The sequence below is a fragment of the Aedes albopictus genome, chromosome 2 (assembly GCF_035046485.1).
Source record: "Aedes albopictus strain Foshan chromosome 2, AalbF5, whole genome shotgun sequence".
In the NCBI taxonomy this organism is placed as follows: Eukaryota; Metazoa; Arthropoda; class Insecta; order Diptera; family Culicidae; genus Aedes; species Aedes albopictus.
The window spans coordinates 100,592,328-100,604,483 of NC_085137.1; the positions used below are offsets into that span (position 1 = coordinate 100,592,328).

At 39.6% G+C, this 12,156-nt stretch overlaps 1 protein-coding gene across 9 annotated transcripts in view; it reads left to right on the plus strand.

Annotated features, from left to right (window-relative positions):
- Window positions 1–12,156, plus strand: part of LOC109419762 (trafficking kinesin-binding protein milt) — a 278,035-nt gene that overhangs the window by 246,230 nt on the left and 19,649 nt on the right. For all 9 annotated transcript variants that reach the window (XM_062850136.1, XM_062850137.1, XM_062850135.1 and 6 more), the window contains one exon: window positions 3,435–3,713. In XM_062850136.1, coding sequence (XP_062706120.1) covers window positions 3,435–3,713 — 279 coding nt within the window. The remainder of the gene's footprint in view (window positions 1–3,434; window positions 3,714–12,156) is intronic.

Consider the following 12,156-nt stretch of genomic DNA (forward strand, 5'->3'; position numbering starts at 1 on the left):
TAATCTCACTTAGTGAATTGAAAATTACATAAGAACAAAAATAACATATATGGTCTCTTTATGGTGAGAACAATAACAATTTTTGAATTCAAAGTATCCGTTGGTGTGATATCTATGTTTTCTATGAAGAATGTTTGCCTTAAATATAAAAAATTAAAAAAAAATATAGCTGTAGGTCTCACTTGCCCCGGATTCTCACTTGCCCCGGATTCTCACTTGCCCCGGGGTACCTTAACACATTCACTGTTGCATTCGTGCAGGGGTCCGACATGTTCGTGCGAAAAAATAATTGTGGAAATCGACCGGTAAAGCAAGAATAACAGGAAGTTTTCCAATCCCATTTTGCGAGCCATTTCCCTTGAGACCGAACAAATCTTTCGTAACATTAGAAGTGGGTTAAAAACATTTGTAAATGTTTTGTAAATATGTGACATATTTCTGCTCCTCCAGTGTCCAACTCTATTCAATCTAAGTCGTATCAGATTTCTGCATGATTCTTTTCTGTGTTACCTTTGGGATAGATCAAAAGTCAAACGTTGTATGCTAATGTGATTATAAGTAAGAAATTCACTTTCTTCTATAACTGGATCTAGTCTGAGTAGCAAAATGCTGAATTAGCGTCCACGGATTGGATCTAGGGGATTCTTGTTAAGATTCCTCCAAAGATTCTACTTTGTATTCCGCCAGGAATGCCTGCTGGAATTCCTCGAGGAATTTCGGCTGGAGTTTCTCCAGGAATTTCTACAGGATTTTTTTCAAAAATTGCTGACGTAATTCTTTCAGAGATTCCTTCAGGAATAACTCCAGAGATTTTTTCAGGAATTCCTCTCGGTATTCATCCACGATTCTCCAAGGGAATCTCTCTTAGGAATCCTAGGAGTTTCTGCTGTTCATTCCTTCATGAATTTCTCAAAGCAGATTTGCGGGCTCGTCCAAAACGCGCACAGTTGTCTGATCAGAGTAAAATGAATTGCTGATATGCCAGCAAACAGGAAGATTGTTACCTGACCCTCAGCAAAACGTTTTCCGAATCTCAGCAATGCACTGTCAAAATTACTGTAATCTCGGCTGAATAGTTGTTTGTTGCTTATTCGTCTGTGTTAATCCCGGCAAAAGAATGGTAAAATGCTGATATTCCAGCAATCTGAATTAAGGACAAACGTCTTGAAATCCTTGCGCAATATTGCAGAAATCTGAAGAAGTGGACTTTCAACGATAGTGTAATGTTTATTTTCTTTTGATCACTTGCAATAAACATAAAATAAGAAGATCTGGTCTTCAATGAGATTCTTGCCCCCAAAAACCTGAGTAGGTGCAAAAGTCGGCCATTGTTTGCGGCCATCTTGGGATTCTAAAAAGTATGTCCTTAAGTGTTATGGTTAACTCCAAGAATTCCTTTTGCGACTTCTCCAGAAAAACCTGCTGGGATTTCTCCACGAATTCCTGCTTAGTGCTCACCAGAAATTTCTGGTGGAATTGCTCCAGGAATTCCTGGTAGAAATCAACCTGGAATCCATGCTGGAATTCCACTAGAAATTACTCATTTGCTTCTTCCACACATATTTTAACACATTCCCCATGAAATTCCTTGCCAGATTTCTTCACGAGGGCCTACTAAGAAATTCCCTCAGAGATATCTTTTAATCGAGGATTTTTCCAGGAATTTCTTTTGAACGTTTAGGAACTCTGTCTGGAATTACTCCAGAAATTCTTGAAGGAATTGCTCCTGAAGTTTCTGTTATTATACTTTTGGTATTTCCTGGTGGTACACTCAGGCAAATAACGTAAGGAATATATAAAAGCGCATTATAAAATTTAACCATAACTTAAAAGTAAAATTTCCAAAAGTACTCGTCAAAAAGAGAGTAAAAAGGGAGTCGATATTCGATATTCTTAAAATTATATTATGGAATCATGAACAAGCATAACTGAATTCATAAACTCACATTATGAAACTCAAAATGTCAAAAGAGAAAATTTTGAGTTTCATAATGTGAAATTATGAATTCAGGTGTGCTTCTGCATCACAAATGAAACCTTATGAAACCATAATGTGAGTTAATAAATTCATCTGAGCTTCATTATAATTTCATCATGTAATTTCATGATTTCTTGCAACTGGATCATTATGAAGTTCATCAGCCTAATTAGGAAATTAGTAGAGCTTGGCATGAAATTAGATTCTGAGTAGAATGATCCAATGCACCTGTAATTTGCTCATAAGGGATTGCTATATGCCTAAACTGAACGATTTTGAATCCGGCATCATTTAATTTGTGATCAATCGTTCAGTTTATTTTAAATTAAGCTTTCATTTAAGGTCCAAATTTTTCGTAAATTGAACTATTCTGGACCGTGCAAATGCTTGTGCAGACCGTGCTGCATGCTTGTAACAAGTGTCTTACCGTGGTGCATACTCAGTTCCTCATTCTTGAAAACTGAAACAGTTCATAAAGCACAGTAAGAATTTTGAATCAATGAGGCATGAAAAAGTTAAATCAGATTTATGAAAGTTTACATGATCATTATCATAATCATAACAGTCATATGAACATATTGGTTCATTCTTCTCGCTGATGCATAATGTTGTTCAGTTCAAAAATACCAAGAGCAATTTCGGGAGCAATAGAATCGATACAATCACTACTTTAAAGGTTAAGGAAACTTGCGTTACATTGAATATGTCTCATTACTTTTTAGAAAACCATTCTCTTAACGTAGGAAACCTACTTACATTTTTGGCTTTATTTAAAAACATGAGTATCATACAAAGTGCTATGCCATAAAAAAACGCTGTTTATTAAATAATATCACAACAACTGACTTCCAGACCCGTGAATCGTCTTGCACGCCACCGCTTTTTTTTGCATGTGCCTCTAATCTTGTTACAACCCTTTAGAAGTACTTCCACTGTTTCATGGCATTCCACTCAAATTCGATAACAATCTACTATTTTTGTTTTACACCACATCAGCTGGTGGTAAGGTAAGAGGCTTTTCTTCGCCTTGTTTGGCACTCAAGGCCACCACTTGTCCACAACTTCAAGTTCAAGTTCAAAACATTGCTGCTCTCTGTATACAGATCTATTTTTATAGGTAAATTACGAAGAACACGCTCCACTTGCAGAGCACTACAGCTTCATAGCACAACGCCACTACAAATTATCGATTTTATTCGATTACAGTCGCTTTTTTATGTATTGAAACCTTATTTACAGTTTGTTTTGCCTGTTTTTTTCCTCCTTCAATCACGGTTTAGTTGTTTTATGTAAGGCACCTCTCACGGTTCCGCTGCGGTGGTGGTTGGTAACCGTGTTATCGAATTGCGATGCATTCTTGCCCTATGCCTTAGGTTTATAAATACCAATCAGTCACGCAACATTCCTGAACAATATCGCTGACAATCCTCTATTTTTCTCTTTCTCCCAATTACAGTCCTATGCGGTAACCGTGTGAGCCAAATGACCCGCGCGTACGATGACATAGATGCCGTAACGCGCCTGCTAGAGGAGAAGGAGAAGGACCTGGAGCTGACGGTGCAGATCGGGAAGGAACTGCTCACGCAGAACACGCACCTCGAGAACCGGGTAGCCGAGCTGGAGCAGGAGCTGAAGAACACGAACGAAAACCTAGCGCAACTCGCCCACGAGCTGCACCAGAAGAACGAGCTGATCGGGATACTTACCAACGATGCGGACGACAGCAGCGAAAATGGTAGGTTTTATTGATGGAAATAAAATGTATTTTTATACAAACAGAATCGTTGGAATGTACATTGGCTCTTTAGCAGGGAATCGTCATTGTAATGTGTGACAAAAGTTCCAAGATACACCCATTTTTCAACAGCATCAAAAACGTTTCCTTCAATCACTTCCTCTGCGCCCACACGACTAGACTTGCCTCCGAGATTATTGCCAAGTCCATTGGCGCTGTCTCCTTCATCAAAGGAGCAAATCCCTCTCCCAGTAGCCCACAATCAATGCAACGTGGTTTTCGTAAGAAACGAAATAAGCTAATCGTCTGCTTCTTCTCTATGGCTCTACGTCCCCAATGGGACGGAGTTGCTTTCATAGCTTGAGTTTTGTCTAGGAATTTCTTATCGTAAGGAGCATCCCGATTCGGGTTTCATCACTATAGTTCTATAACTTGAAGTCTGTGCCAGGGGAAGGTTTATATCTCTAGTACTTAATCACGGCCGAAATGGCCTGAATGTTGGCAATCGAAAAAGGATTGCGGGTCTCTATTCTACCAGAGCCCTATAAATTTGCATTAATTCTAGGGGAATATTTCAAGTTAAAATAGCACATTTAACACAAAAATAAAACTTGTAATACAACCACACCCAGCGGAAAAGACATTTTTATGGATGAAACAATACAAAAAAATTTCATAAGTACCCAAATTATATAAAAAATTAAATAAAGGTACCTTTAACATATAACTAATTTACATCCAACTTTAACAAAGCAACTCTTCCAAGGAAGACCTTAAAGTTGGTTCGGCTAGACCTACGATAACAGAAATGCAACACTGCAACTTAAACTATACATACGCAACATTGCACTGCAACCTACGGATGCATCTGATAGGGCCTGAAGGGTAGTGATACCCTTCCTTACGGGCAGGTCAGATCGGGTTGCATGTGGGCATCAGTTCTTGATGTCCGCTCAGCAGTACGGCGCGGGCGGGGTTGACCCTGCCCGCCTTCCGAAGACAAAGGGAGTGGTGAGGACCACTCAGCAAACTGGCTTAGCGCCGGCATGTTACCGTGATGGACTCTCCAAAGCGCGTCATCGATGTTCGTTGCTGCAGGCTACGCAGCTAACCTTGAGGGTGCAATATTAGGGTGGGGCTTATTTTAAAAAATGTCTCCGGGATATGATTTCCCATGTGGAAAGTGATCCACTAGTCGAAATAAGTGAGCTGTACAAAAATGAGCGATTTCGGTTGACATTTAGGGGTGGCGCAAAGGGTTTAAGTTAAATTTTTACTAGAACAAATCTCAAAAAAAAAATTCAAAATTAATTTTCAAGCATAACATTTCTGGACTAAATCGGTGATTTTAGAACCTAATTGGGCCAAATTTGTGCTCAAAATTGCGATATCTCTACTGGTTTCTAAGATATTTGAAAAAATATGTCGGATTTTGGTATTTTTTGGGTTAGATACCATAATATGACATTTTTTTTCAAATTTCTTGGAAACCAATGGAGATATCGCAATTTTGAGCACAAATTTGGTCCAATTGGGTTCTAAAATCACCGATTTAGTCTAGAAATGTTATGCTTGAAAATTAATTTTGAATTTTTTTTTGGAGATTTGTTCTAGTAAAAATTTAACTTAAACCCTTTGCGCCACCCCTAAATGTCAACCGAAATCGCTCATTTTTGTACAGCTCACTTATTTCGACTAGTGGATCACTTTCCACATGGGAAATCATATCCCGGAGACATTTTTTAAAATTAGCCCCACCCTAGTGCAATATGCACTAGCCCCTCTCTGAAGCAATACCTTCTTGGTGGTTCCGGAGAGACGTAGGGTTTGGCGACCATAGGAATGTGTTTAGTGGGTCGAGGAGAGAGTAGTCCGGGCATACTATTGTAGTAGAAGAAGGCCTCAGCCCCACACTATCCTAACCTTCCTGTTAGGGTGTCTGTTTGCAGATTATCCCCCTATGGTTTAGAAGGAAAAAAAAACGCAACACTGCAACTTGAGCCATATGCAACACTGCAACTTAACTGTAGCTAGGCTCCAATTCAAATCGAATAGAGAATCTTCCAATATAATTGAACTTCCGATCTTGGCGGCACTAGTACGAACTCAAACAAAACCTCCAAATCGATCAGAGAAATTCCAGTGTTGGATCATCGATCTTGGAATAACTGCATAATCACAAAGCACATGATATCTTACTTCACAACGTAGTTGTGCAGATCACTGCAAGTGTTCATGGGCGTAACGTATTTACACTATTTACAATGCCCGCATGGGTTTTGCGGTTGGGCGCCATTTTATGAAAGTAAATGGACCCTACCAATACTCGTGCTCCACGTTGGGCGCCAATATTACGAAAATATAATGAAGCACTACAAATGCACATTAAAATATAACATATTATAGTGGAACCTTACAAATGCGTAATAAATTATGACATCACAATTGGACAAACACAACACAAAACAGATATTAAGGGGGGGTGGGGGTAAGACGGACCGGGTGGGTAAGACAGGCCACTGACTAGTTCAGTCACTTAAGAGATGAAATTTGACTTTCTTTTACGATTAACTATATCTTCTTATCAGTTGATGATTATTAAACCACTCCATGAGAGAATACATATGTCAAAAGTGCAAAAAATAATCAATCATTTACCAGGCTACACGCTTTTGTGCTGAGATCTAATTTTGAGGCGGCAATAAATAAGCTTTTTAACATTAAATTGCTAAGTTTTTGCATTTCATTTTGAGTTTCCCAGTAGTTTTAATCTGTTCCGTCCTATACACAACGAAATTCAGGTAAATTTCATGGATTATGAATAACGGTGGTGGAATGAATATTTTGCGTTGTGTGGGGGTAAGACGGTCCGCCTTGAGGGTGGGTAAGACGGACAGTGTTGGGGTTACTTTGATAGTGCCGTAAGAAATACATTAAGACCCACACATTGTTCACAGATTGAAATCTATGGAGTACAAAAATGATTGTGGAAGCCGTGAAAAGCATTTCATATTGATTTTTTGTTCAAAAATTAATTATATTAGAATTTTTGTTGTTGGAACAGTTTGAACTTTGTAAAATTACCAGAGCATTGCATACTGTTAGGCGTTTATCAGTCTATGGAGGTTTTCAATTTACAAAATAGATTTTAATTTGCAAAAACACGTTTCGCTAAGAGATTTAAGGCTAAATTTAGATTCTACTATGATTGATCTACCGAATACAAACGGCCACAAACATTATTTAACACAATTAGAGGCGTATTAGCTAAATTTCCAAACGTGTCCATCTTACCCACCCTACCGGTCCGTCTTACCCACACTGTTCAAAAACATACATTTGGAGATCACTTTTTAATTATCTCAAAAGTCATGGAAAATCAAATTTTATTGCAAAATCGGCTTGCAGACTGTAAAGTACCTTAGTTGAAGTATATAGTATGGAGATAAAATTTTAATTATCGCATTGTTTACACTGTCAAAATAGAGTGTTTCCTAAACATGTCCGTCTTACCCCCACCCCCCCAATTAAAAAAAGACAATCACACCGTCTTCGGCCAGTGGCCGCACAGACTGAACATAACTAACGTAAGACAACGGACAACACATATAACACCCAGTGGCCCAGTGGAGAATTTTCCGTTTGACGAAAAGTTTTCCCCGACTGGAGCGGGAATCGAACCCACACTCCGAGGCTTACGAGACACCTAAACGACTGACGCCGCTAACCGCTCGGCCACGAAGCCCACACCCTGTTACCCTATTGGATAACGATTTCCGATGACAGGATGACGAGGTTTCATAAATGTTGTTGGTCCATCAGTCAATCCTGTAATCGTATTTTGTCTGGCGGTTGCCTTTCGTTCGCAGCATTAGTTACTTTCATAGCTTGAGTTTTGGTCTAGGAATTTTTAATCCTAAGGGACATCCCGATTCGGGTTTCATCACTAGAGTTCTATAACTTGAAGTCTGTGCCAGGGAAAGGTTTATATCTCTAGTACTTAATCACTGCCCGAAATGGCATGAATGTTGGCAATCGAAATAGGATTGCGGGTCTCTATTCTACCAGAGCCCTATAAATGTGCATTAATTCTAGGGGAATATTTACAAGTTAAAATAGCACATTTAACACAAAAATGAAACTTGTAATAGGGATTTCTTCTTGAATTTCTTTGCCTGCCATTTCTTGCATTTGTATACTGTGAGGCATGTACAATGATACGCTATGCCCAGGGCGTCGAGAAAATTTTCCCGACTGAAACGGGAATCGAAGTGGGATTAGATCCTAGCTTCTCGGTGTGGAAGGCATACGCTTTGCATCACACCAGGTCCGCCCCTTCTTCTAGATTAAAATGATATAAAAAGAGAAACCTCTTTGTTTAAGCCAAAAGCATTAAGATTTTGAAGAGTTTTTTTTTGTTTTTATTAACGTGTATTTCAACATTTTTTTTTCTACATTATTCTCAAACTCTCAACTTTAGGACCATGTAAAGTTTTATTTGCTTAATCAATTTCAAATCTTTTGGTATACTTTCAAATATATTTTTGTTGTCTTACAATCTTGTTAATAAACTGCGCCTTTATTATTATTGAGTTTTGGCACTTTTTAGCAAAAAATGCTGGAAACTTTCACCTACCTAGGGCATTTGGAATACCAAGGGGGATTAGGCTCTGTGGATCTTATTAGCTGGTTTTACCTATATCTTAACCCGGGAGCGGTCGCGTCGTGTACTGAGTACACGTACTCAACTCCTCCGCCAGGACATGGTACTTGGTTATCTTGCCGGAGAACGATGATTAGACATTATGGTCTAGCCAGCGGTACAGCGATATCGATGAGGGTTACTCGCTCTATCCTTTTGTCGTAGCTTTATGCAACTACATGTTTTCCAGAACCGGGTCTGGCTGGTATACTCGTATTATGTAGTACAAAACCTTCGTCCAAGTTGTGCTTTTGGGCAAGGTGTTGGCGAAAAATCTTGGCAACTTCATTGTTGAGATCGAGGTAGGCTGATCTAGCTAACACTAAACAGCCTGCAACTACATGCTCGATACCTACTGAATTGCGCATTCTACAATAACCCTCCACGTCTTCGTCAATATGTAGGTACCGCCGATAGTTCTTCGTCACAATTACCCGGTCCTGGCTACCATATAGTACCATGTAAATTTCTTTTTTCGAGAAGAGGCCACCCCGCACCAGCCACATGTTCGATGCCACCTTATTGATCTGGAGCTCCAGTTGATGGGGGTGCGTCCCATGTAACTCCTTCTGCTTCTACGTTACAATCATCTCGTCAACGGTCTTGATATCGTAGTTCAGCTGGTAATTCTCCTACGCCAGATGCAATACGCTGTAACCGTCAGGGATGGGAACACTCACTTGGAAAGAATTGCACTCACTTGCTATTTTCTCATCTCAGAGGCATGCTATAAAAAAACAATGTATGGAGCACTTTTACCTTGTGGTTTTATCTCAAACATTCCCGAATAAAGTAATGGTTGCACACGCATTCCAAAGTCGTGCCAGAGCGTTGAAGGCAACTCTCCACGAGGTGAGTGTAATTTACATTCACCTCGTGGAGACTCGCCTTCATAGCCCTCTGACGACTTTGGTATGCGTGTGCGACCCTTGATGTATTCAGCAAAGTTTTAGATAAATTGATTGATTGATTTGTCTTTATTTGAGAGAAGTTTTAGATAAAACCAGAGTTTAAAATTTTCATTTTCAATGAGTGAAATTCACCGTGAATTTTGAAAATTCTCAACTGAGGGATCAAAATAAAATTCATTTTGATGAATGAATTTTTTCACCTATTCATTCATTTTTCTGTCACTGACAATTTTCACTGAGAAATATAACTGGACCGTAACTCCCGATTATACTTCCAATCATCTCAAAACTTGTGTATCGTAGTTAGTAAGAATATCAATTATCTTCTCTATTTGTCCATTAAGTCGGATTGTGCGTCTGTTAACAAAAATTGGACATTTTACGACGTGCGAAAAAATATTCGTGACAGAGAATTGAATGAAAAAAGAGAGGCATTCAGCTGACAATGAATGTGGCCAAACACGAATGAAAAAATGAGAATGTCAATCTTCACTTTCAATCTTCGAATGTTTTACTCTCTGGTTCTCATCCCTGGTAACCGTGGTCAGCTTCACATACAGTCCGGTACATTTCATGACGGTTCTAGCTTTCTACAAAATTTGCCAGCAGCTGCAAAATCTGGGAGACACATAGTGCCTGGACAATGGTGACGCCTCTTCCTCCTACCTACTATGCGTGGCAGGGTTAGCGCCACTCGTACTGCTCGAAGTCAGTCTTGGTTCATTTTACCACCCCAAAGTTGTAGGGGTGCATCAAACGTATTGATCGCTTTCACCTTGTTACCGGTTGACAGAAAGTTCCTCAGAACACAGTTGACTCGATTGGTGATTTGTTGTTGCATCAAGAAGAAGAAGAAGAACGATGGTGTTTTGAAAAAATCCTAACCCTACAACACAGGGGAAGTTTTTAAAATGCCTCTATAAAATCTAAAACAAAATCTAATTAAAAACGGTTTGATGTACGGTGTTAGACTTTGGACGGACTACACATTGAACGTATAAATTTAAATTTAACATTTTTTTCTTGATAAGGTACTTAATTTGTAGTCAGTTCAAAGTCTAACACCGTACATCAAACCGTTTTTAATTAGATTTTGTTTTAGATTTTATATATAAACTTCCCCTGTGTTGTAGGGATAGGATTTTTTCAAAACACCATCATTCTTCTTCTTCTTCTTCATGCAACAACAAATCACCAATACAGGAACGATGCAGCTCCTTCGCGATCGCTGTGTAGCGAATACCTCTAAGTTGCAGGAAGCCAAAGTGTCTGTAATGATTCCGCAAACTCAGGTTGTCCATGAAGAAGGTGTAGGTTATTCTTGTACTTTTAGTCCCACTCTTCAGTTGATAGCCATAGTTGCATTGGTTGAGTGCTCTGCTGAGGGGATTAATTGTAAGGCAGGATCATAGCGGACTAAAAATATCGCCTTGGAATCAGGGGCGTTTAATTTCGTTTCAATGAGACACTTTCATGCAACATTTGAATGAGTCACTTTATCTGTTTGACACACTATTCGAGTCTTTCTTTTCGATTCGGAAAACGTTCTCATTCATCGTAGCACTCGGTAGTCTCTCTTCGGGGTGGCGTTGCTTGTGCTTCACTCGGCAGAGCAGTAGTGTCTAACTCTTGCGCGTTAGTCTCTCAATGGTAACAGGCGCCGGTTAATTGGATTTAAGCGGTCGAACTTGTGTTCCTTTTTCAAAAAAACATAAAGATCATTCTATTGACGTGCACCACTATTTGAAAAATTGTTTTAAATAGTGTTTTTAGCACATTGAAATTTTTCAATGACCCACAATTGAAAGGAAAATCCAAAGTGTGTCACTTCAATTTTCAAACACACTTGTTTCAGTAGCAATAATGAATGGTCCACTGCACGAATTTATTCTGGCCTGCTTACTCTCACACGAAATTTGACGTTTGAGAGGTGCCGACACCGCTCAAACGTCAAATTTCGTGTGAGAGTAAGCAGGCCAGAATAGATTCGTGCAGTGGACCATAAGCGTGTTGCAGTGTGAGTTATGAAGCATCGCAGCAGTCCCGTCGCATGGGAAACGATTTGCTACAGCTTTCGTGCGTCATGTTTTCCTTTCGAAATTGAACGTCCCTGACTTGGAATATCCCTCTCTTGATGCTGAGAGCTCTGGACCGCAACACAGCTGTTCCGCCGGTAATTAGTAGGGACATGTTCCACATCTCCATCGCGTGTTGCGTCAGCCTGATGATGTTCATGTCGTACCTTGCAAGAAGGTACGAGTGCGACACTTAGTCGTACGTCTTCTTGTAGTCGGTCTTTGCAGCCTTGCGACAATCTTTCTGTTCCTCGGTCATCACGTTGTTGGCATCGCAGAAGGTTTGTATCCTTGTCGCTATTATAGACGGCAGCACTTTTACAGACTCGATAAACGTGTCACAAATCCTAGGGGTATGTAGATGGTCATCGAGAATGAATCTTCAAGAAATCTTCAGAAATAAATCTTGCAAATAAATAATACGAAAAATCCAAATAGTTTCAGCCGAAATAAGCAATCCTATTTGGAAATTTGGGGGTCTCTAGTTAGCCTAGTGGTTAGGGCTCTGGATCGCCAATCCGGAGACGGCGGGTTCGATTCCCGTTCCAGTCAAGAAAATTTTCTCGACTCCCTGAGCATATTGTATCATTGTACCTGCCTCACAATATACAAATTCATGCAATGGCAGGCAAATAAAGTCCTTCAATTAATAAGTTTTGGAACAATTGGAAGTGCTCAAAGAACACTAAGTTGAAGCGAGGCAGGCCATGTTCCAGTGCGGACGTAGAGCCACAAAGAAGAAGAAGAAGATTTGG